Source organism: Gavia stellata, chromosome 1 (genome assembly GCF_030936135.1).
Source record: "Gavia stellata isolate bGavSte3 chromosome 1, bGavSte3.hap2, whole genome shotgun sequence".
NCBI lineage: Eukaryota > Metazoa > Chordata > Aves > Gaviiformes > Gaviidae > Gavia > Gavia stellata.
In genome coordinates, this window is record NC_082594.1 from 17,670,242 (window position 1) to 17,697,397 (window position 27,156).

General features: G+C 42.6%; 1 protein-coding gene across 2 annotated transcripts in view; it reads right to left on the reverse strand.

The window, feature by feature from the left end:
• The window catches only part of GUCY1A2 (guanylate cyclase 1 soluble subunit alpha 2), a 160,398-nt gene extending 133,671 nt beyond the window's left edge, over positions 1–26,727 (reverse strand). For both annotated transcript variants that reach the window (XM_059824875.1, XM_059824869.1), the window contains exons 1-3: positions 26,461–26,727; positions 10,684–10,745; positions 7,270–7,391 (exon numbers count right to left, since the gene is read on the reverse strand). In XM_059824875.1, coding sequence (XP_059680858.1) covers positions 7,270–7,391; positions 10,684–10,745; positions 26,461–26,727 — 451 coding nt within the window. The remainder of the gene's footprint in view (positions 1–7,269; positions 7,392–10,683; positions 10,746–26,460) is intronic.
• Positions 26,728–27,156: the final 429 nt, after the last annotated feature.

A 27,156-nucleotide genomic window follows, 5' to 3' on the forward strand; every position in this document is an offset into this window, starting at 1 on the left:
AGGCCAATGTTGAAGGTACATTAGATGAATCATTTGGCTTGTAAGTGAGCCTAGTACAGGATCTAATTACTGTATAAAGGACTTTGATCTTACTTCATTATGATAGTGAATTTATATCATCCTGGGAATCCAGATAGTATTTTTATATTACTATTTTAGTGGTTTTTATATAAATGCAATAGCATCATTTAATGCCTTTACATATGGTTTTGACACAACTGTAAAATTTGTACTACACTTCTCTTACAGTGCCATACAGGGCCTGCATATCTTTCAAGATTTCATAAAATAAAAATGAGAATTATTGTTAAAAATAATTCCTCACACTTGTTCACCTATAATAGTAGTTTTATCCAATTTTAATGAGGCGTTTTCTTTCCTTGTCGAAGTGAGGGTCTCCTCTGACAAATGGTGTTTAGAAACGTCATTGTAGTTACCGTCTCTTGGTAAGGACCTGATCACCTGTGCTCAGCATATGTGTAAAAGATTGTGCTCCAAACTACTGACACAGGAAGCTCAGCTGAGCTATTAAGAACAGGCAATGTTGTTTTTTTCCCACATATAGCGCTTTCAGTAGCAGCCAGTCCTGCAGGCAAAGCCAAACTGTCTGAAGCAAGACTATCATGATTTTGTGTCCCCCGTCACATCTTGGAAACCTCACTTCTTAGATTTGCACAGCATTTATTAAATGAAAACTGCTATCACTAGTTTGGCGATTCCTAAAAATAAGGCAGATCCAGTTTGTTTCATGCTAACTCTAGAGATCAAACAGCAATAAGAACAGAGTTTTTTAATTTGCTTTTGCATTAAAATAAGCATATATGTCTTTGAATTGACATAGGGAACAGAACTTCACTTCTTGGAAAGAATAAAATTGTAATGAAATCTAAAAACTTTTCCCATTAAATGCAAAATCATCTCTCATAATTCCTCATATATATAAAGGGCTCGATTCAGCTGACTAAATGCAGAAATCTAATGCTACTTGAGTCTTCATAAGGCATCCAAGACATCTACAAAAGAACTAACAGATAGTTACATCTGCCAGGATATGGGACTTAGGGGAGACCTACACATTTTTGAAGGTTTGACAGAGGCCACACAAGATAGCCCACAGCCCCTAAAATAATGGCAAACACCTACATTTAGTCAATGAATCATGTCCAGAATGTCTTCTACTTTATAAATAGCCTTCTACAAGATGTTATTGTACATCATAACTTCAAACTGCTTGCTATCTACTGGTAGTTCATCTGCTTTCTAACAATAAATAGCTCTGATTTGAGAAGAGTGGGATGTCCAAGGCCATTTGGTATAAACATTTGTCCTTTTCTAATTTAGATGTACTCATCTCAGTTTTGAAATCACATGAATTATGTGATTTTTGTTTAGATTATTTTTGTATTGCCAGTGCGTTGTAGCATCTGCTAAATAATAGAAGTCCTGTGTGTATAGCTTAGACCCCCCCAGGATAGAATTCCAAGTATTATTAAAATCCATTAGTATCGCCAGTCCTCTGGGCCATGTAACATTTCCTTTTACGCCATTTGTAAACCAACAACTTTAATTATAAATTAGGCTGTGTATCCTAAATTAGATGCATCCCAATGACTACCCGCAGTTCTTAGCTCACAGGAAGAGGAAAGTGATAGTAATTTATGTACTTCAAGTATATAAGCATTTACAGTTTTCAGATACCTGCCGAGTCAGTGTGCCAAACCCTTGTCCATCTTTTCCAATTACATCACCTGATCTAATCTCACTGTAGGCTAAGATCTGTCCTGGCATCTCCTTTTCAATATAATTCTGCCTCTTCAAATGTAGTATTTCTCAGCAGTGATATGCTATTATTATTAAATTAATGTTAACCAGAATGACCCCAAATTTATTCCTCCTTAACTGCAGAATATAGGTAAGAGCTGAGATTTTCTTAGTTTCATAAAGGAAACACAGATTTTCATGTTTGACAAATGTACAGAGAACAAATTACTTTTATAGACTTATGCCCTTTGCACTAAATGAAGGAACAGCCCTGCAAGATATATTTAGGCATAAAGTGATTTGCTCTATATAAAGCAGCCTACAGCACACATCTTCTTCGGTGGTGACAAGCAAACGTCACCCAGAGCAAGAGCTCTCTAAACCCCTGCACCAGCAACGGATTCCACCTCCTCCTCAGTGTCTTGGGGAGGCTGAATCCAGAAACATGATTTATCTCCCCGACGGGACAGGGCTCTGGGCTGGGATTCCACATAACTTATCACCGGGGGATTTGGGAATCCTCATCACTGTGCCATATCATCCTCCAAATGGAAGATGCCCCAAAAGATATTCACTCAGAAATGACAGAAGAGCAAAGTCCTCACACCACTCTCAGAAGCAAAATCAAGAGGACGAGCATTGTTATTAACCTGTGAGTTGGGAACGCCTAACAGGAAAAATTCTTGCAATACATTTAAGTCCACATGCAGAGCTGACTTAGCAGCCATTGACATATGCTGTGCTTTGTTTAAGGAAAATGAGGCAATTGTAGTAAGATTTTAGGAGCCAATTTTTTATAACAGATGAAGAAGAATTGTGTTGCATAAATTAATTTCTTGAATTAAAAAAAGGAAGAGAATGTTTTTCTCTATCCTAAGTAATGGAAAGGCAGATAGGTGCAATTATTTCTCCAGGCCTCCTTGTTGAAACAACTATCTGCTACATGTGCATTTGTAACCTCAGGCTGCATGCCCAAGGTGTTGCAGCTGGTTTTTATGCAGTGTATATAGCATGGTGCTGCAGTACATATAATTTAGATATTGTAGTCTAATACACAAATAGGCTTTCAAAGACAACATTTCTTCCATGTTGTTAAAGATTGGGTATGAACACCTGCTTCTGCTTTGCAAATTTTAGGCAACAGATTTTTTAATAGATATTTATGAATTTAGGTTACTTTTCATTAGTTTTACTATCAAAGTTATGACACATTACAGAACTCCTCAGCAAGCTGCAAAGAGGCTCCAAAGGAAATACTGGTGGCATTTAAAGGAAAACAAGTAACTCCCCTCATGAAACTCCCTTCCTTTTTTTGTGAAGGATTGAGATAAGAGTGAAGAACAGTTCACATCAACAAAGGTTACATTAATTTTGTGCAGTGTTTGAAAAGAGTGTTTGGAGGAGATGAGGTGAAGGTTGTCTCTAGTTTGTGCATTTGGGATGTGCAAAACACCATGTGATATCTCAGAAGTACACAGTGGGACTGAAAAATTAACACTGGGCATTTCTCTGTTGCTTCGTAAAGCTCAGCAGCACAGACCTGCTTGGAATATCTGAAAAACAGATAAGCAGGACAGGTCATGAGGGCTTTATGTCCCAAAATGTATTCCTTACAGTAGGAATTACAGCCTAACAATTAAAAAAAGTTTTCAACCTTATTTTCCTGTTGCCAACGTTTTAATTTGCAACTACATGGAAGTCTTCTGCTTTACTCTGACTAGCTGCAATAAGTCCAAATGCACAGTCTAATCTTACTTGAAATCAAATTATTGTAAATTACGGGGACAAAAGCAGTCCCAAACAAGATTTGGCTGTCATTGCTCAAAATGCTGAATGTACAAATGGTATGAAAATGTCTTTGCTTTGATGGTTAAAATCTGAGCAGCACTGACATATGGTTTAAAAGATTCAAAAAAAACCCCAACTGTTATCTCCATTATACAGATGGGAAATTGAGGCACAGAAAGGATAAAAATGTGCCCAAGGTCAAATAAGAAATCTCGTCAGATACAATCTTTCTCTCTAACATACCTCAGTATAAATTTATAGTCACCTAATAAAGAAATGTGGTAGTCATCCACATAATATGTTTCATCATAGGAATCTTTTTCGTATCATTATTTCTAAAATAAGTTCAAACTAACACCACCAGTCTTCTCTGAACACAGCTTAGCTAACCAGCTAAAAGCATTATGTGTGTCAACAGCATAAAACATACCACTGCTTATTCTTTGAAATACTTTATTTCAAAATAGGAACTTTATAAAAGCTCCCTTTAGAAGCTAGGATTTCTCTTCTCTTTTTCCCAGCTTCCAATATATTGTCACTTGTTTTTCCTTTGCATTATATGCTTATGAAGGATACTGTAAAAGTGTGCACATACCAATTAAAAGCGGAGTCCATCATAAAGCTGTCTGGACTATTTTGAAAAAGATACAAAGTTAAATTAAATATTCCAGCCACAGAAGCTGTCACCACAAAGGAAAGCTGTGCCATTGATCTGGTACCACACATGGTCTATAGCGTGTGAGCATGATGGACATGGTTCCCTTAATTACAGTGGATTAAAGCAGGAAGAGCTCTATTGATATCTAGACTTGTAGCAGGAGCTACTTTGTGAGGAGACGAGGAGAATCGGGTCCTTCCACTGCAGGAAGATGGTGTCACACTTTAGTGAAGACTTGACAGGTAGAAAATTTCAATATTCATACATGATAAATCATATGCATCAAGCTGAGCGTACAGCTTGCAGTCAGCACTTTGCTGTGAGCAGTGTAAGCACCAGGACCACCGTGCGAAGCATCTGCTCACAGTCTTCCAAGCTTACCAATGATCTCAGCATTTGCTGTCTTCTGATGAATAAGGAATGCCAAATGACTATTTTTAGAGGCAGAGGGTCAGGAGAGGTGAATCATGTTGGCATTATCTAAGGTAAGAGAGCAGGAGGTTGCTTCCAAGCATCTTTAAGAAAACACTTTCTTCCAGCCCTAGACAGCAAGTCCCTGTTACCATTCATATAAATAAAATGAGAGCCAGATTTGGTTCAACAGTTTCTCCAGCCTCCATCACAGTCAGATTCATTCTTGTCTCCTGCCTCAGCAACGCCAATTGCCTTAGGTACACATCCCAGTGGTTACGTCCTTCTTGCATAGAAGCAAATCTCACTAATCCTTATTCAACCAGAAAAATAACTGTGTATGTGAGAACTAATTACACAGCCTCCTTTAACTATTTACCTGTTGTGATAAGCACTACAATTAAAATGGAGAAGCTGGTTTTACTGCTCATTCTCTTATGTTCCTATCCCAGGAAAGGAGAAGGAAAGAAGTACTGCTTTTAAATTATCTTAGTGTTTTGCTCACATTGATTTTTTTTTTTTTTTGCTGTGAACTCAAATTCATTCTTTAAAAGGTGAGCTTTTCCCAGATAAGCATCTGCAAACTTATTTTCCACAAAGTCCATTTTAATCATTCCCCAAGACAGTAATGTCTAGACTTTACCCCTACACTGTGATCCCAACAGTCTGATGTGCCCCTGACACACATGCACTGTGAGGATACCACTGAAAAAACAGGCTGCACATGACTCAGCTGTGCTAAGGGACCAGGACCAACATACTGATTTAAAAGCACTCTGAAGATCAAAAAGGTATTCATAACTATTTCTTAGAACACATAATTTGTCTCATGGTGAAATAAGTACTGAATGTCTAATTTGTTTTTTTATAATGTTAATATGCACATGATAACATGAAAAGTCATTACTTTGGATGAGTTCTGCCTTATCACTTATAGCATTTGTTTCTGAGAGCTAGCATTCAATTATTTAAAACTGCAAACAAAAAAAAATATGGCAACTAATACCGGACATATTTACAATTTAATTTGTTCTACATTCTCTCCATGACCCAAATGTGCGAAGTGCCAAGTACTGTCTCTTCCCAGGAATTTCAGCAGCAGTTAAAGGCACTCAGAACCTCCCTGACAGCATCTAGCACCTTACAGAATAAAGCAGTTGACACCAAAAAAAAGCATTTTGATTGCCAGGGAAAGACAGTCATCTCTCAACTAGAACATGTTAGCTGTTTTACAGGGCATTCCCCTGAAATGGAAGGTAAATCTCACCTTTAATTATCATACAAGGTCAGATTTCAGTATTGTGTCTCCTGTTGGAGAAAGTCTCTCTAACTGCATAATCCCATAAAAATGTCACAGGTTTATACTGTATATTACCAGCTCAAAGGAAAATTACTCTGAACCAGAATGCCATCTTTTGTGCCCTCCACCCCAACTTCAGCAGCCTACTGAGATCTCCAATGGAAGAGCAAAGAGGGTTTCGACGTTACAAAAAGTACAGACCCAAGTGTTGTGAGTGCTATAGAAAAGTTCAGGGAAAAAAAGCTCAGTACTCAACTAGCAAAAATGTGATCATGGTGTCAACAGCTCCTTCTTGTTAGCTGGGCCAGAATCAGAGAGGCTTTCAAGCTGGGAGAGACCCCACGAGTTGCCTGGTCATTCAGGCCAGGTTGCTCATGGCTTTACCCAGTTGGGGTTAAAAATCTCCAAGTGCGGAGACTGCACACAGGTTGCCTCTCTGGGCTACCTGTGCCTCTGCCCGACTGTCCTCACAGGGAAAAATACCCAGTCTGTTTCAACTTATGCCTGCTATCTCTTGCCCTCCCACCCTGCACCACTGTAAAGAGCCCAGTTCCCTGTCCTTGAGGATGTCCCCATAGGCACTGGGAGCTGCTGTTAGGTCCTTTTGAAACCATCTCTGCTCCAGGCTGAATAAGCCCAACTCCCCCAGCCTCTCCTCACAGGGCAGGTGCTCCAGCCTTGCCATTTCAGTGGCCTCAACTGAACTCCCTCCGGTTTATCAACTTCTCTATGGTTTTGGGCTCCCAACATTGGATTCAGTAATCCAGATGTGGTTTAACAAGTACTGAGTAGATGGGGATAATAAGTCCCTTCGATCTGTATCTCTGCCCCTGTTAATACAGCCCAGGCTGCCTTTGCTGCCAGGACTCGCCGCTGGCTCTTGTCCCACTTGCTGGCCACCACGACCCCCAGACCTTTCCCACAGAGAAACGACTGTGACAGCTCTCCATTTGCAAACTCTGTGAAAGCAGAAGGTGGAAAATGACAGCATTTGTCCTAGCATTTGTTTCTGAGAGTTAGCATTCAATTATTTAAAAATGCAAATAAAAAAAAATATGGTAACTATTTGGACTCCAAGCCTTTGAGACTTCTCTAATCACTTACATCAACCTGGGTATTGCACAATACACCTCCACTGACTCCACTGAAAAATCAGTCTGGATTATCTAAAAGGCACAAAATATATATAGAAAAGGAGACAAATGTAATAACAGTGCACTGATACATAGCTGCCTACATCCTAAATTTCCTTTGTTGGAGCAAAAATTCCTTGGTTCGTTGTTGGCATTAAGATGGTCAGTAAACTTTCCTTCCAACTAAAGGAAACTAATTCCCTTGAAAAAATACATACCAAGAACATTAGCTGTACACTGGAGAATGCCTGAGACATCTTCAGTTTCTTCATTGCCAGAGCAGTCTGTATAGGAGCATCTGTTTGATATATTGTGAAAGTTCTTCTCCGCATCCCTGTAACTACAGTAAAAAAAGTAAAAAAGTTGTAGCATCTCCTTATACAGATGCAGGGTCGACAAATGTCTTTCAGAAGTGGTGGTAAAGGATGCCTTTAGCCTCCCTTGTCTCTTCCCTCTTTTCCCCTCCATCAGCCCCTTTCTGTTCGTGCATTATCACAACCAGATGATGCCACATTAGTAGCCTGGGTATCTCAAGTGTTATACTAGAATCTGGAATATTATCTGTAATAAAAATGAAGATATAAGAAAAAAATAGTACCGAAGGGATGAGGGAAGGGTATCAGACATATCTGTCTTATATGTTATTCCCACTGGGGTGTTGTCTATTACAAAGTTGTGCAGTAAACTTCAAGCAAGATATTTATGAGGCAATGGTAAGTATCTAATAAGAATAATACATCTTCCGCATCACATTACTAGCACTGCAAGTATAAAACCTAGCTTTCTCTGTGGATTATTTTCCAAAAAGATCTCAGCAGAAAGAAGGATGTGAAGCTGTAACTCACTATGATAATCAAGAATAAAGTTTGTGCTATAGCCTGTTAAAGAAAAATTAAAAAGAATCCCACCACTGATGAAAGACACAGAGCTATGCTCTGACCAGCAAGAAAGCAGCTACCATCTAAATTATTCTATTTGATTTAGCTTTGCTGGTTTTTTTTCCTTAATTCAACAGAAACAGAACAGAAGCTCAAACTATGTTTAAAAGCTTTATGCAGGTGATAATGACAACAGAAGGGGGAATACAAGCGAAGAAAATATTACAGCAGAGTGAGAATCACTTGGCAAAATATACTATTAATTTAGCTCAATGCACCGAGAAAAGCTTTTCTAATGAGTATTTTATTAACAGTTTTGTTATGCTTTCATACTTTGTTTATAGTTCATAAATCGTGAATAGCAGTTTGAAGGATTGGACTTCGTCTGGTTAATGCCTGCAAAATCTCAGCACCTATGGAAAAGAACTAGAAAGGGTTCAGAGCTGCCCATCAGGCTACCCCCCAAGAGGGAAACTGGTTCTCCACGTGGAGTACAGCATATTGGGAAGAGTGGGCTCATCTCAGAGAAGGAAAACCTGCTGGTAAGGGCTGCTGCTGCGCTCTGCAATGAGCTGCACGGTCTGTGCGGCTTTCCAGGTCTCCAGCGATGCCAGGCCATGTGCCTGGCAGGAGGCCACATCCTGACCCACGGTCCGAGCCCACCCAGAGCCCGACCCCACCACCATGCCAGAAGGCCAGGCCTCTTCAGTCAGCGTCACCAGCTCCCGGCAGGACACCACGGCCACTCCTCGCCTCTGATCTTGACCAGGAAGGGAGATTTAATGCACATTTATGTTGTATCGGGTGTCAGCACCAAGGAGGGGCTGCAGGGGCCTCTGTGAGGAGGTGATGGAGCTGCCCTGTGCTGAGCACAGCCGGCTCCGACAGCTCCACCGCAGGGGAAAGCTGAGCCCCTCAGCCAAGTGGGTGGCGCCTCTGGGAAAATGTATTTAAGAAAGGGCAAAACACCTCATGGTGGTGTGAGGGGTGAGGAAAAGAAGTGAGAGAAGCAGCCCTGTAGACACCAAGGTCAGTGAAGAAGAAGGAGGGGAGGAGGTGCTCAAGGCGCTGGAGCAGAGATTCCCCTGCAGCCCCTGAGGAAGACCATGGGGAAGCAGGTGGCCCATGGAGGACCACAGTGGAGCAGATATCCACACTGCAGCCTGTGGAGGACCCCATGCCAGAGCAGGGGGATGTGACCTGAAGGAAGCTGCAGCCTGTGGACAGCCCACAAAGAGCAGGGGAAAAGCGTGAGGAGGAAGGAGCAGCAAAGAGGAGCTGTTATGGACTGACCACAATCTCCACCCCCTGGGCCACTCAGGGCAGGAGTGGGCAGAGAAGTCGGGATTGTCTTTATCTTGGCCCGCAAGCTTTGTTCATCTTATTTTCCCCCCTGTCCTGTTGAGGAGGGGAAGTGAGAGAGCGGAGCGGCTGGGTGGGGGTCTGGCAGCTGGCCAAGGTCAACCCACCCCAGTGTGTACCAAAAGTATAGATCACGGGGCAGGACAAATATAGCACATCTGCTAGAGACAGATGCTACCTTAACAACCTCATACTCATGTTCAAAACACTGAGTCAGTATCTCGTAAGTCACAGGAATTACAGGTTTTCAGAGTGTCACGGCTTTAAACTTCATCCATTAAAAAAAAGCACATCTAAGCCACATGTGGCCATAAATAAAAAGCCGCATTGTAATTGCACACATGCTTTCCTCGAGACACTGTCTCATCCTCTGAAGTCTCCTAACGTACGGCTTCAAGCAATTTTTTCAGCGACTGAAAAAATTAGCAGCCAGAAGGCTTCTCCCCCTGCCTGCCCCGCAGTGGATGTCACAACCTCGTTGCCCTCAAGTGCCAGCCAGACTGCTAATATTGCAGGTATCACCCGCCAAGCTAGGGCTCCCTGTGAATTTTAACCAAACATTGAGAAATGGGCAAGGACAATTCCCTCCAGTGCACTGAGCTTTGTAACTATGTCATAAATTCTAAAAAGACCCTCAATGCCAATGCAGCTTGAAAAAAATTTCCCTTACACCTGTGTAATTAAATGTGGAGGACAGCATTCTTCGTTTGTCATATGGCACAGCCATTTAACGGCTATAGACATGCAGCCATTGTATTCTGACTCTGCTAGGAAAAGTAAGCTATCTGTGACTATAAAATACTTGCACAGGTAAGGAAAATACTTGTGCAGGTAACGAAAAGTTTGAAAGCCGATTATTTCAATCAATGGGAGAATGCCTTGGGTTTTCATGATGATAGTTGCTATTACTTTCTTTTTACTCCTCAGTCATCTATTAATTTTCTCAATGAACTCTTAGGAGGTGACTTTCAGCCCTGCTTCTTCAAAAACCTGCAAGTATGTAACAGTGCATGTATGTAACAAGCACTGATGCAGGATTTTGCGAGATTTGGACCCCAGGTCATAGCGTAAATAACTTTTCCAGCATTCTCAGCTGACTCTGTGAAAAGCAAATTGGAATAGATATTATACTTTTACGAAAAGATTCCTTACTCTCCTTATATAGGAAACATCAGTGTTAATGGAGCAGTCATGGTCTGATGAGATTGCATGCAAGCAGGACTGGACAGCAGTTGCAGTTTATCATTAACGTCCGTAGTATGTATAGGTACTCCAGAACATCTCTTAAGAATTTGTGAAAATAATTAAAAAGCTTGTCAAACAAGGCTGTGACTTGGGCAGCATAAAGAAAACATTACCATGCACCTTTCACTACCTCACATTAACACTTACCCAATAACTTGATGCTCAAAATACTGCAGTGTCCTTTGAAGAGTTTGCCGAATGGTCTGAGGCTATGGAAGAATAATAAAAAAATTCGTAAGATTAGGGAAGTACAGTACAGTTTAATTAACATTATCTTTTAGCACACTATTTTTCTCCAGTTTTACTCCTCCTCATCTTCTACCTGCTAGGTGCCCATCATAGCAATGGATAGGAAATATTATTCATGCCTTATATCTTACTTCACCATTTAAATAGGAAGGAATTTTACAACATGACATAATTAATACTGCTTACAAGACTAGTTCTGCATAACAAAGGAGCCACTTCACTACTAGCTCTCAGAAACTATCACCCACCAATCATCTCATTATTTAAAATAATTAATTTAAAATAGTTGCAAGAAAATGCTATTATTTTGTGATCAAAGTATCACCAGGAAAAGACATTGGGTTTTTACATTTTGTATGCTCCCTAAAGCATTTTGTACTAAAGAATATTATAAAGACAGAATGTATTTTGGCTTACTTTCCTGACAAGCTATGACTCTCCAGTCATCTTTTAAATTATCAGGAAACTCAAGTTCATGAAAAGAAAATCATTGCATGCTTCAAGCATTTCTATGCTATTTCATTTTAATAGGTGTTCACCAAACTACATATGGGCACGTATGTGTTTATTTGCATTATTGCTACTACTACCATGTTCACCAAAATATATATGTACATATATATGTTTATTTTCCTTTCTACTACTACTTCTGCTGCTGCTATTCCTATTATTTTGAATTAATTCATGAGAAAACTTCGGGTAAATAAAGCAAATGTGAAATCCATGTCATTCTCTTTGGAATTTTCCAAGTCATTCATGGCAAAACATCATTCTTCCAGAATGACTGGTTTGTACCAAATCCGAGGTTTTTCGCCTGTCTCTTTTGTCCTGGTGCCAGAGGTCAGACAAAGGTACCCAACTTGGATTTATAAGTCTTCCTTCTGTATCAGAGGCACACAGGGATACTTTGATCAGACTTTCAGCAGCAGACACTCAAATTTTAGATATGTTTGGTATTTCCCTGCCTTTTGGAAAAGAAATCTAATTGTTTTGGAAAGTAATAGTTGAAATGCCCCTTAATTAGAGGAATTTCATTCTAAAGCCGCCATCATCTTTGAAAGTCTCAGATTTTGCTTACCGCTGTACAGATTCAGCAGTTCAAGACCTGAATTTTCTTCTTACTATTGCCCATGAGTTTGCAGAAAGAGGTATCTGTTTTGATGATGGCAGGAATGAAAAAGCATATACCAGGCTGCACTAGGTTTGTGCCATTGTAAAAATTTCTTTTTTAATACCAAACTATAGGAACATGTCTACCCTTGTGTAGAAATGCATGCACTTAACAAAAATAAGCTCAAAATAGATGGAAACCTTGAAAGAGGGGGTTTTTTTCTTAATTCTGTTTCAGATAATTACTTCTCTTCTCTGTGAGAGCTAAGTTTCCTGTGCTAAAAGGCATTAAAAGTTACATGTTCTCTTGCAAAACACAATGGAAGCACCATATGAATGAAACCATCACATATCAGAAAACCATCCCCTTCTCAGTCGTACAGCAGGTGTTGAAGTCCTTAGGCCTGATGGGCTACAAATATACTTCGTGGCCCGTTCTTACAGAGATTCAGAAGCCTTCCTGTGCTCAGCAGGCAGAAAAATCCATTCTTCACATATAGACTCACAGAATCACAGAATCACTAAGGTTGGAAAAGACCTGTAAGATCATCAAGTCCAACCATAAAAAAAAAGTCTTTTCCCACTCCAGCAATGAGGCAAAGCAAAATGGCTTTAAGCAAAGAGGTCCAGACAGCTACCATCTCCATAGAGCATTTCCCTCAGCCCCACTCCCGACACACAGAACATCAGTGCTCCACCAGCAACTCCTCTGACATGAAATAGGGAATGGTAGAAATGTTTGACTGTTAAATCAAATCTCCCTTCTGGTTCTCCCAAAGTGCTTTTACAGCAAGCATATGGAAGGCAGCAATGCCTGGTACCACAGCAGAGAGGAAGGAAAATAGCTTTTTGTCTTCTCAGGAAGTTTTGCAGCTTATGACACCTCAGCAATCCTCCACGGACTGTCTTTGCCTTTCTCATGCCTGACACACAGATGTTGTACTCCTTACCCAGGGAAAAATCCATTTGAATACCACAAGATTTGACCATACAAGCAACCTCCAAGTCCTGAGCTTATTTCATCAATAGACCTCCCTTCTCCTGCAGTGCCAAATGAAAAAAAAATAGCCCACATACTGTTAACTCTCTCTTCTGAAAGACAAATCATCTGCCTAGCTGTTATCAGACAATTTTATACAATCCCATAAACTCATACCCCTTTTCATTGTCATCTCCTATCAAATCTTAGAAATTAAGCACAGGCAAAAAGTAGGATTTGCAATTAAAACACTGGTCAAAAACAGAGCTCTATGTAATGTGCTCATAGCCAGTATGAAAACTGACCTGAGAAGTCACAGTCTTTCTTCATTTCTGACAAGAATTATTACAGCACATCACTGTGCATGGTTAAAAAGCCACTGTGCTCACCTTGTCAGTTTGCTATATTTCATCACTGTTGCTGAGGATGTAATTCTGTAACTATGGCCATGACTAAACAAAACAAAGAGAAGAGATATGACACCTGCTTATAGCTACCTACAAGGGTAGTTTGGTGTACCACTTCTTCCACTGCTGACTAAGCATTGCCTGTGAGAGAGAGAATGGGCAGGAAAACATTTCCACCTCTTTTCTGCAAGACTGGATGGAGGCAAAAGAGCTACACCTTCTTCTAGTAGCCTCTCCAAGAAACACAGCTTCTGCCATTCGGGGAGGTAAAACATAGCCTGTAACAATGCACCTCCTCTACCGCAATGTATGTCTATGCCATATAAGTACCCAGTGGCGCTTATTTACTGAAGAGGTTTTAAAGCTTCATGACCACTTAAAATGGAAGTCTTAATACAAAGTGAAATAGTGACTATTACCTAAAATAGTAAATTTTAACAATTCTTTTTCATTATAATGATTTACTAATATTTGGTATGCATTACAAAAGGAATAGTCACGTAAGTTCAGGTTTCTAAGGGCAACTCAAATTAAGACATGCCAGTATTGCTATTGTTAACTGTAAATTAATCCAAGAATTATCATACCAGATCATATCCATCTGGAATGATGAAATATAAAGTAGAAGGGACCACTAAAGGTATTTAGACTGATCTCTTGCATGGCAGAGGCCACAGGACTTCCCTGAATTAATTCTGAATCCAGACATCAGGCCATGGCTAACCCTAATGTGTCAAAATAAATTGTAAAAAATCAGAACCACAGAATTGTGTTGTAATTTGAGATACAACTAGTTGTTCAGGTCTTTCTCCAGATGATTTTTGAGTGTCTCAAAGGATGGCAATCCCACAACCTCTCTGGGCAATGTGTGCCAGTGTTTGAACACCCTCATGACTTTTTTTTTTTTTTAATACTGATTTGAAACTTCCCATCTTCCAGCTTTCTTGCCTCTCATCCTTCTGCTATGCACACCTGTGAAGAGTCTGGCTCCATCTTCTCTACATACCCTGATCAGGTAGCTGTAGACTGCAACAAGATACCCCCAAAGCTGTCTCTTCTTAAAAGCTGAACAGATGCAGCTGCCCCAGACCCTTCTCAGACGTCACATGCTCCATCCTTTGACCATCCTGGTAGTCCTTTTCTGGCCCCAGTATCAATCCCTAAGGGATATGCAGAGGTAACTGGTTGCTAATTCAACTTTGTGACTCTGATGACCACCTTCTGAGCCCTAAGGTCCAGTCGATATTCCACCACCTCATCATCCACTTAAGCAGTCCATATCTCATCAATTTGGCACTAATGATGCTATGGGAGACCATGCCAAAGACCTTCCTAAGGTCAAGGCAGACAACATCCCTTCATCAACTGAGCAAGTCATCTCATTACAGAAGTCAATCAGGTTGGTCAGGTACAATTCATGCTCGGTAAAGGGCATAAAAGTGTGTAAAAGGTGTTAAAGGGAATAAAAGGGTAAAATTTAGCCTAGTTGTTCCCAATCACCATCTTGTTGTCCTTTTTTGTGCTAAGAAAAGGCTTCCAAAAGGATTTGCTCCATAACCTTCCCAAGGACTGAGGTCAGCCTGATTGGTCTATAGTTCCCTGGATCCTCCTTGGTCCTTCTTGATGCTGGGTGTGATGTTTGCCTTCTTCTAGTCATCAGGTACCTCCCCGGATTGCCATGACTGGGAGGCTTTCCTATCTCCACCCCTGCATGCTCTGGTAATGCCTCAATATCCCTCCAGGGCATCCTGTCCCTGCTTCCAACTTCTGTAGACATCTTTTTTTGCATTCAAGCTCTGTGCTCAGGTCCCTGTTCGTCCATACTCTCCTTCTTCTATGCTTGCCTGACTTTCTACACATCATAATGAACTGTTCTTGTGCTTTGAGGAAGGAGTCAAAGGGTCCACCAAGATAAACCAGCTTCTTGTGCCCCTTTACCCTACAGGCTAGCTGCCCATGGGATCCCACCAAGAAGATGTATGAAGAAGCCAAAATCTGCTCTCCTGAAGTGTAAGGCTGTAATTCCACTTACTTGTCTTTCCCACTTCTCTCAGTGTTTTCAACTCCAGCATCTCATAATCACTGTAGCCAGGGCTGCCCTCAACCTTTATACCTTCAACCAGTTCTTCCTTATTTGTGAGCAATAGTGCCAGCAGAGTATCCCCACTTGTCAGCTCATTGATTCCCTGCATTAAGAAATTGTCTTCAGCCCACTTCAGAAATCTCCTGCATTGTTTGTGCTCAGACCTATTGCCCTTCTAGTGGATTTTAGGTTGGCTGAAGTCCCCCATGAGTACCAGGGCCTTCCATTTTGAGGCTTCCTCCAGCTGTTTAAAGGCTTTCTCTGGTTTCACTTCTTGACCAGCCAGTGTGTAGCAGACGTACCATCACACCACCCCTGCTCATCTGTCCTCTGCTCCTGACCCCCATGCTCTGGGCCAGCTTGCTCTGTCCAAAGGGAACTGCCCACGCACTGCTGCCACTTCTTTGCACAGAGCACAGCTCCTGCTCCTCACCTTCCCAGCCCATCCTTCCTGAAGAGCTGTGTCCATCTCCTGCATTACAAGGATGTGTGCAATCCCACATGAGGTCCAAGCTCAGTGGCAGCATGCGGATGTCTAATGCCACCTGCTTGTTCCCCGTGCTGCTTGCATTTGGGCACAGGCACTTGAGATGGGCTCCTAGTCATGCTGCTTTCATGAGGTAAGCATAAGAGCCTCTACCATCTTATTGTTCCCCTGATACGCCTTCACTGCTCCCCCTTCTCTTCAGAGAATGAAAGCCCTTCCCCAACAAGCATAATTTAAAGCCCTCCTCACAAGGTTGTGAAACCTGTTAGCAAAGACACCTTCACCCCACTTTGTCAGATGAATCCCGTTCTTGCTCAGCAGTCCTTGCTCCTCAGAGAGTGCCCCATGCCCATGGAGACCAAAGCCTGGCCAGCAACACCAGCCACCAGCAACACAGCCAGGGACTGCCTTACTAGATGTGTCCAGTCCAACCAGAGCCTTTCACCCTCACCAGCAGGATCAAGGAGACACCAACTGGGCACCCACACCCTTTGCCCTTGCACTCAAAGCCATGTAGTCACTCCTGACATAGTCAAGGTCTCCCCTGGCTGTATCATTGGTGCCCACATGGATGAGCTGCAGGGGTCATAGTCCAAGAGACAGACAAGCTTTGGCAGCCTCTTTGCAACACTATGTCCGAGCTGTTGGCAAGCAGCGAACCTCCTGAGGCAGCAAGGTAGGCTGGCATATGAGTGCCTCTGTCTCCTCAGGAGAGTTTCTGACACCTACCACCCTCCTTTTCTTGAAGCCTTTAAGGGTTGAGGCTCAGCTGGCTCTGATGCTTCATCCCAGGGGAGGTCATCTCTCCCACCTCTTCCCAGGGCACTGTACCTGCTCCGTAACTGCTGAATCACAGGTGGAAAAGGGGCCTTAGTTATGTTGTCAGAAGTAACAAACCTCCAGCCTCCTCCATCTCTGGAGTTTGTACCCTTGACCCTCAAGGGTTATCTCTATTTTTCCCTCCTTCCTTGCAACATGGGGCTCAGGTTCTTGGCTCTGCAGGGCCTCTGGAAAGACCTGTCCACCCTCCTTAATGTGTACATCCTACAACTCTTCCACCTGGCAACTCAGCGCTGCAACCAGAGCCCACCGCCGTTGCACAGCAGCCGGCAGCAATCCTGAACATGGCACCCCTGCCACGACAGCTGCTGTGAATCCGCCAGCCACCGCTGTTTGCAGGAGGCACTCATAGAGAAATCTGCCCTTTGCGCTAGATCTCATCCTGCTCTCCAGTAGTGTGAAACTGGCTCAAGACCTGAAGCCAGAAAAGTAATAGCTCCTCAAAGATGCTTTTAAGATTACCTGGACAAAATCTTTATGAAGATACTTGTCTAAATGATCTTGAAATTTGTTAGGGTTTTTTTTAACTCAGACAACATCCTTTGAAAAAGAATTCCAGTTTAAACAGACGTTGCATAAAATTTTTTTTTGTCTTTTTTTAGTTTAATTTTCCCTTCTTTTAAATTCATTGCCTCCAGTTTTGGAGACAAAGGGGAGAGGACATCCACTTTAATTGCATGCCTTGTTACAAATGTCTTTCCTAAGGCAATCAAACATAAGCTTTCCAATCTCTTCTCAGGGGACAGAAACTTTAGCCTATTCTCTAGCCGTCTTCTGTTGCCTCTGAAATGTCTTTCATTTGATTGCAACACCTTCGGAAATAAATGGTAGGGCTCATCTGCCCAAATGTAGGCACTCAAAGTGATTCATTTCATCTTATGGTCGGCATCTAATACATGCCTGAGGACTCAGTCTTTAGAAATACCCATTTCCTTCTTTTGTCTAGAAAAGATGTTGAGTGATTGCTTTAGACTTAGACATCTTTTAAATGTTGGAGTAAGGACAGACAAACCCCACCCTGAGGTGACAGAACTGCACACAGTATCCCAGATGACTCAGTCTAAATTTACATCAATGCCTTTTCAAATCCTCCATCCCATTCCTTTTGCATCCTAAGATAACCAGATAGAATTAGAGAAGAAAGGGACTGTATGGAACAGGGAGGTCCAAGCCAAGAGGACAGGTACACAGACAGTTTCTTCTTAACCCAAACTAGGCTTCAAAGATTTTTCCTGGTAAAAGCCAAGTGGCTCCTAGCTGAGCCTCAGAAGTGCTTCAGCAGTCATGCTCTTAAAAACTTGAGTGCTTAAAATTTTAAACATGAAAGTTGAAGCGCTGAGGAGCATAATAGGCTCAGCTAGAAACCATTTTGCTTCTACCATAATTCCTTCAAGGAAGTCCATCGGGGTCAGGGGGGTCCTCCAGACTTGTGCCCCGAGGAGCTGCAAAGTCCTTCCTAGAGGAATCCACACTTCTGCATAAGGGAGAGGCAAGCTACCACAGACCCCAGCCACATCAGCATTTTGATGCTGGAAGTTTTACATGCTTCAAATTTGTAGTGTTCAGTCACTAACTCGGCAGATGTGTAAGACTTTAATTGCCGGCTTCACTGCTGGTGATAGTTCATTAATGAAAAACATTTCTTTTTTTGTATTTCAGAACCAATTTTAGTCAAGTCTTTGTGCACAGGTGATTACAGATCTCTAAGCACACATGGGTAGGTGTGCACCTGGCCCATCTGGAAGGAAATAAATGGCAAAATAGTAATTTTCACATCCAGTCTGGATTTTTTTAACATTGACCCCATGATCATGAAAGCAGTGGAAAACTGTTCTTTCCCTGTCCTTCTGGTCACCAAAATATTGATGTTAAAGAGGCCATGAACAAAGAATCAAGGCTCCAGCTGAAGACAAACATTTCTCAACATTCCCAAATGCCAGAAGTGGGGACATAAGCACTGAAATTGCTGTAACTAGGGAAAAACAGAACTGAAAAAGAAAAGGAAGGCTGCTTTGGCATCCTACAATTTTCTGATGATGCAGAAAGGAGGAAGGCTCCCTATCAGGTCCTGCACAGCCAGGATCCCTCCCTGTCCCCTTCTCAATAGCTGAAGAATAGAATGAAAGGGCACAGACAGAAATCAGAAATGGAGAAGCAGAGCCCCAACATAAGCAACCATTTGAAAATTTTAAAAAATTTCATCTTTGGGGGTTTAATAGTGCTTTTGGTAACATAATCAGGAAAAAAAATACATTTTACTCTCTAGCTTCTGAACCTGTAGGGTGCACTCTTTTTTTTCTCTGTAAGTGTACAAGCTAAAAGTGTATTTTTTCTTCATGAAAACCAGCTTCCTGATTCCAGAGGTTTGTGCTTTACAAAAAAGCACCAACCACTTGCAGACCTCCGTGACTAGCGCCAGATTTGGTATCAACAGGAGTAGATGCAGAATCCCCAAGAGGGGACTGTTTGGGATCCAGAGTGGAATGACTAACTGCTGGAGGCAAAATGAGCTACCCTACAACAGCCCACGATGATCCAGATGGGACCAGAGCTCAGTGCCGCCTGGGACCTAAACCTGAGACCATTCTGCTCCTCGGTTCATGCAAACTGGGGTACTCTTCACAGAGAAATGCCACATCAGAAAAAATGCCTTTATTTAATAAATAACATTGAGACTAAGAATTTTACCACATACTATTTCATGGAAATAACAATGCAAACACTGAAGAAATAAAACAGAGCTAAATAATAATAAGAAATTATAACTCCTGCATCCCCAGCTGCCTTTCAACTGGAAGAATCATGGACATTATGGATAGAAATTGCATATTAGATCATTTATTCTAACTCCTTGACAGTGAAGGATAAATATCTCAGGGTGCTACCCATTATAATACCAGCTGGGATCACTTTGTTCATCTTTGAATTTTAGCCATGTCTGGAATGGATAGAAGATCTGTTCTGTGCTGCAGAAAGAATGTATTCAGTAGGTGAGAATATAATAGATGATCTACCGCTAATGCTACCTGTTCATCTTTTAATGCAACTCACATCTACTACATAAAATCATCAGTGCTAGTCTAGCAGACAGATAGGAAATGAAAGGCTTTACATGTCAGTCCTTCTCAAGGAATTTCTTCTGCTGGGATAGAACAAACCCAATTTCTTCAGTATAGCTGGACCTAATTTCATATGCAGAGCTGCAAAGATGCTTATCCCTTTGAGACCTATAGACAAAGCACAGATTTTCTTGTCTTCATTTTGAAACTTAGTTTGAGAGTTACCAAACAGACACATCTAGAAAGAATTTGGATATGAGATGGAACAATTTCTTTTGCTCAAAGCATTTTATAACAGCCTTTAACATTAGCACAGGAGGTAGAAGGAAAGAGGGCTTTTCCCTGTGTTAACATTCTAAGTTTCACCAGGAGTACATTGGACCACTGTGAAGTGGTAACTGTCTCTGCTCAAGCAGCTGTAAATGAAGGACATTCACCCTCATTTTGATGTAGCCATGACTGCACACTGCTACTAAGGGGCACATATTGATGATCATAATGTTCCCTTCTGCTTTACAATGTCTTTCTCTATTATTCGCACCTGGGCACTTTGGCCAGAGGAGAGGCAGAGAAGTGCAAAACAACTGAGATCAATTTTGTGGGATTAACACTGGTGCTGCCGTGCACAGGTTTGTCATCCAGCGGTTGAGCTCTGCCTTGGGGCAGGCTTGATCTCCAGCGGGGATACGCTCTCTGCTTCCAGGCAGCAAAGACGCCTGCAACGTACAAATGTTTCCGAGACACGTTTTTTTCCAAACACTGTAGGGAAGTCACGATTTCAGCCTGGAACTACACAAACGTTAAGAAAGCAACTATTACTACGATCGGTCTAAGCACTAGATGTCAAATAGTCAAACTTACCCTAAATAAAATTTCGTCATGGTCAATACAATGCTGCAGGCCCTCGGGTGCAGCTAAACTGATATTTTTCGTATTTTATTTCCTGAGGCTGAAGTTCCCTTGCATGAGATGTTAAACTACCGAACAAGACAAACAAACAAAACCCACCGTGATGCTCATGTTAATAATGTTTTCTAGAATGTTCCTGTTTAAGACACCACAGCTCTGTTCCACACTACGAAATAGCAGATAGACTGGCTACAGACTGCTCATGGGCCCTTGTGTATAAATGGCTTTTCTCTCTGTTAAGTTGAAAGATATTAGGCAAAAGTCTGGTTTTATTATACTTTAAAAAAATTAATCCCATTTATGTGTTGGAATTAGAAATTAGGACTTTCTCATGGGATGTGCCTTTCTTCACCATTTTCATCCTTTTTTCCTTCACACCCTCATTCGTGAGGAGGATGTTACTCACATAAAGCTCATCCAGCCTGGGCTATTAAGTGAATAAGCTCATCACGCTGCTGATATGGTTATCACTTGACATTACCTTACTTCATTTAGAAAGATAGGCAGAAGTTATTCCTACAACAGCAGAGCTTAGATACACCTGATGGGTTAATGTGAGTCATAAGGACCTGAGAATACTTGTGAAAAAATTTTTCAAAATCTCATGTAAAAATCAATTTGTTAGCTCTCCTGCTAGTGGCAACAATTTGTTATTGCTGCTAAAAAGAGTAGTTACTCCTTGGGAGTAAGTGGTAGAGGTTTATGATGGAGCCAGGCTTGATTTGAACTGCTGTATTGCAACTTCTCCGCCAAAACCCCACCTCCGCTCACTGGAGGATTCATGTGCAATTAAGCAATTTGAAGTTACAGCGGTTCTGTGACATAAGTAATAGCCTACACACTAACCTAAACGACTGTCTTTAGGTTCACTTTTCTCCCACTGACAGGAAAAAAGCTGTATTCTAAAAGACAATTCTTAAATTCAAACTATTTGGCAGCAGCCAGTAGCAGCTCCCTAACTTAAATAGGAAAAAAATGTTCTTAATTTAACGTGTCTTCAACTGGGCCTTTAAAGAATAGCAGGAATAATTCTGAACGAACAGAGAAGTATACTAGAAGTGATTTTCACTTAATAATGTTTATAGTTCAAGAGATGCATTACATAGGCCATTCAGAACATGAACTCAAACAGAAATGTAAGTCAGTTTAATGCTGTGTCATGTTGTAATTCTTTTTCCAGAAAGATCAGTACAGCGCTTCGGGGTAGACAGTCCCCTCTGAATGCATGCCCCATCACTCTCAGCTCCTTTAGGGTAGTCCATGTCCCTTAAATTGGAGCATAGTATTTGACTTTTCAAATCAGTAACTTTTTTTTTTTTTCCTGATTTTGATTCTATTTTCAGCCTGGTATTGGATACAAGTCAAGACAGAACTGGAGCAAATGTGAAAATTGCTGCAAGGATCTGGAATTCAGTAAGATACTAAATGGCATTTCTAAAGAATAAAACTGTGTCCACTGGTGCCAGGATATCATTCCCACATAGCAGAGCTCTTAAAGGCAGAAAAATGTATGTTGATAATGAATAGCATATAGTATCATCATCTCTAGTTATAATTAATCTAAATTTATGTCATTGTGGGTGTAAAATTCATCCTTTACAAAGGAACAAAACAACAAAGCTGGAATCAAAAGGAAAATATATTGTTAAATTTGCTCGTGATGTACATACAATTATTGCAGCTGATTTCTTAAAAACAAGGTCATAGATCAATGTCCCTTCTAGGTTCCCAGCATTTTACTGTTTATCTCAAAAAACCTGAACCCAGCCCAGTGCGAAGGGCACCTATTAGTTTTGAGAGCAGCTGGATCTAGCTCCAAATTTCTCTGATAGAGTAGGTAACCAAAGATCCTCTGATGGTGGTTCAGATGAAGGAGGACAGAAGGGACACCTTTGCCCAGTCAGGAACATGATTTAGGGACTTGTTAGAGTCGATAGGAACTGCCTACACAATTACGGGCTCAGCTTTGTGGGAACATCACAGGGATGAAAGCTGTGAGAGGGCAGAGCCAGGCATGGGGCAATAAGCATGGAGCACCACTGGCCATGATCTCATGAGATACAGGTGTCACAAGAGCTGAGGGCGTGCAATGTCCAGGGTTTGTTGCACCGAGCAGCTAAGTTTGGTGCCACAAAACATCATCTTCACACTCAGGTGCTGAGCACAGCCCCGGCTGGGCACGGTTCTTCCCGACCCTTCGGTCTGTGGTGCTGGGCTGTGCCTGGCTGCTGGGAGAGCCTCAACCCTCCTGCTGTCAGTGCTCCTGCTTACTCAGCAACGTGGTACTTCGGGGGGCAACAGGGCAGCAACTCGAAGTGGTGTGTAGTATATGCACAGTTAGTTTTTTGAGCACAGCTGTGACAAAAAGCTGCCTCTCTTCTTACATCACCGCTGCTCTGCCTCCTTGGTGCACCCTGCTTCCCTGACCTTCCCCAGCACACCCTACTCAGGAATGCCAACAGTAGGGCACATACGGAGGTCTGCACATCTTCCTCATTGCCACATACTTTTCTCTAAAATATGTAGCTGTTTTGCTGGGAGGTGAGCCCTATCATCCTCCTATTTCTGGCTGTTAAAAAATAGAGGGTTTGGGGTAAGCAAGTTCCAGATGAAGTGTGTCCATCCTTCATCCATCCAGGCATGTCAGCAAACATTTAGGAACCCACAGGAACAGAAAATGACCCTGTGCTGATGGAGGAGCAGGCCCCTACACCCTCTACTACAACCATTGCAGGAAAATGTCTAAAAATGTATTGAAAAGTTGGAAAATCACGTGTGCTGGAAAGTGCTAGAAGCTGTTCTCCAGGAGCAAGCAGAATGGGTTGGATTAAACACTGCAACACAGGAAGGTTCACTTTCAAATTTTTTCCCACAGTTCCACAAAAAGTAATATTTATGCCAAGTCACACTCAGCTAAACTTCAGACCAAGGTTACAAGTGATACAAAATGCAATAACTTCTTTTCACTATATTTTAGGATAAAATATCTCAAATACTTCATTACTGCATTTTACTCTACAGAATCTCTTTCCATTGACAGTACAGTTGTACTAACTCATAAATACATTGCACAGGAGATACTAATATTTTCACACACATTTTTGTGCTACCACTCATAAGAACTACCCTGCTTGCACAGCCTTCTTGCTGCTCTGCCCCAGGGACAGAGCTCTTGCTCAGCTCCTTCGCCCCTTGCGTGCTCATTCATGCTCAGTTCGAGGCTCTCCACATCCCTGGCGCAGCTCTCAGTAGCCCCTGCTACCACCACATTGAAATAACATCGACCCAGAGATCCCTCTCCATGCCACAACAGTATTAAACACACACACACAGAATTTTTTCTCAGTGAAAACACACAAAAAAATTTTACTCAGTATTTCAATCCTAGCCATCGCTGAAGGAAAGCACAAAATTAAGGCGAAGTATAAACATCAGGAACTTGTAGCATCCTTCAACTTTCAAAGTGTTCGGTACTGGGATGGGGACAAATTGCTGCTGCATTCATGTGGGAAAGGAAAACATTAAGCCATTGCAGGCAATATTTATAGTAGATATATTCACATACACTTGCATGCACATAAATACATGTCTCTATGCTTAATTGAGACCCGTATCGATAGTATCATGGAATGAGGATACATCTACATCTATAGTAAAAGTATTAAAGTTTTTTGTTCAGAAAGAACATATGGCAATGCACCCTTCAGACTTGCATTTTAATTTTACAAATAATAGGAATGAGTCCCATTTGACACTGATTTTATAGGCAAAGTATTTCTTTTAATTCTAATTAAAGTGATTGCTGATTTATATTAGCAGATGTGTGAAAATAATCACATTCAAAGTGTTAGACATATGGTAACTTGACTTGTTGCAAGAAGGCATATATTCAGCATTACAGAGCAGAGTCTCAATAAGAAAAGAATGCACCAAAATAACAATGCACCTGAACAGTGATTTCTCGGAGTGATTGTGACAACATGACTTTTTAGACTTAAACACACTAATTTATGCCAAAATGTGTAAGATGGGAATGAAGCGCTAGTTACAATGTCAAGATAAAAAGGGAAATTTTAAGCAATATGTATCACATAGTGAATTTTTAAAAAAAAAACACAATAAGGTTGCTACAATTATCTCCCAAGGAAGCCATGGAAGCTGTTGTTTGGGTCATCAAAACCAGGTTGGATGAAATTTTTGCATTCTTAAATGAAATTTCTCTGAGAGAAGGAAGGAAAGAGGACTATAAGATCTATCAAAGTTTTCCTCATCTATTAATTCAAAGAATGTGCTTATTTTAAAAACAAATTCAACAATTCATCAAAGCTGTAAAACTGAAACTGTCTTTTATAGCAAGTCAATACAGGAGGTAACTGTCAAAGCTGGGAAAATGCAAATACTAAGGTTATCTAAAAATACTGCACTGAGCTACTTCAGAATACTTCAAATATTTTGGGTAACACATGCTCTAATTATACCATTGCATTATTATCAAATTAAATAGCTTCTTTTTTTTTTTTGTACTAAAACAAGAGAGGTCACCTGAGATATCATCTATTAATATCAGCATTACAAGACCAGATTCCCAGTGGAGAGGGAAAAAATCAATGGGAAAGAAAAGTCTTAACCGAAACTGGACGACTACTAGCTATGTAATGCACTGCTAACTTCTCCCATTAAACAGCTTGTCTACTCCTATCTAGCCAGTTCAAGAAACACCGAACAGAAAAGAGTATTAAAACCAAAGCAAACTGATAGGTGATGGTGATGAGACTCGGAAGTCATTTCCAAGCTGGATAACAATATGCAAAAAGATGATCCAACACCACAACAGCAAATATAGTTTGTCTTATAGATTAAGACTACTTGTTGCAATTAATGTTTTATACCTTAACATGTTAAAATATCCCAGAGACCAAAGAAGCACTCAGTTGCAGCTGAAACTTTATGAGGAAAATGTAGTGATAGTCACAGAGGTATTCATAGGAGCGTAGCACAATAGTAACAGGAAGGTTGGAGAAGAACCTTCTATTTTACGTAAATTTACCAGAACTCCTGAGCCATTGATTTCAGTCTTACAAAGTGATACCAGCGTACGTTACGGGTTCTACCCAAATTCACTCCTTATTTTAGCATACGCAATGCTTCTTTGATTCTCAACTACAGGTGTAGCTATCCAGATAATCCTAAGTCATGGATTTCAAAGTACACTTTAAAGAAACTGATCTTTCAGGAATGTCAGCGCATCTGGGAGGCACAGGGAAATCTGTTGCTGAAATATTTCTGAACACAAAGTCAAAACTTTTTTTTTACCCTGTTCAGTAAGGAAAAGCCCTACAAATGTACGAAGTTCACATCTCCTCTATGCTGAAGGAGACTGTGCATGCCATGCATCATACAGATGTAACTTTTTATAAAAAAATGTTGCTCGTGCCAGATAGTGATAAGCACTTTATGATTTTACCATGTTCTTTTAATTCAGAAAGGGACTCGGCGGAAATTACAAACCCAGCTAAACCGGCAGCTGCGCGAATTTGTGCCTCCCGACCCGATCGCCAGCACCGGGCTGCCGGGATCTTTATTCCCGCAGGTTTGCGGGGCTGGCAACCCGCAGCCGGGGCGGGCACGGCGGGGCAGGGGCCGCCCGGGAGGAGGTCGCGGGCACCGCCGCCTCCTTCCCGACACAGACCCGACCCCGCGGAGCAGCCGCCGGCAGCCGCGCGGGGTCTGCGCGGCGCGGGGGGGGGGGCGGGGCCGGGGCCGGGGCCGGGCGCGGCGCTCCGCGGGCGCGGGGCACTCACCGCGGGGGCCGTCAGGCGGCGGATGCTCTCGCCCAGCGAGTCCAGGTTGACCCGCCGGCGGCGCGGAGCGCGGCGCGCCCCGGCGCTGGCCGCGGCGGCAGCAGCGGCGGCGGCGGCGAAGGGGGTGTCGGCGGGGCCGGGGGGGCTGCGGCTGCCGTTCCAGCAGAGGCGGGACAGGGGACACTCGCCCTCCTCCTCGGGGCTGGTCTCCGGGCAGTCCGAGCCCAGCGAGCTGAAGGACTCCGAGGAGATCTTGCGCCGGGACATGGTGCCGCGGGGCGGCGGCGGCGGCGGCGGCTCGGCTCAGCGCGGGGCGGCGGGCAGCCGCGACGGGCAGCGCCGAGCCGCGCGGCCGCGGGGGCGGCCGCCTCGCATGGCCGCGGGTGCCCCTGGGCGGGAGGCGGCGGCGGAGGCGCCGCGCCGGGGCCGGCGCAGCCCGCGCCCCTCGGCGCCGCTGCCCGACTTCGCGTTTCGCCGCGCCTGGCCGGGGGAGCGCGGGTGCTGCGCGGCGCCGCGCCGGGAGGCTTTAAAGCGGCGGCGGCGGCAGCGGCTGCCCTCCTCCGCCTCGGCTGCCCGCCCTCGCTCTCCCCTCCCCCGCTGCTCCGCGGGAATCACGTGTTGTTTGGAGCCCTTTCCCCCTCCTCCTCCTCCCGCCTCCCCCCGCCCCGCTCGCCGCCTGTCGCGCTCAGCCCCGCA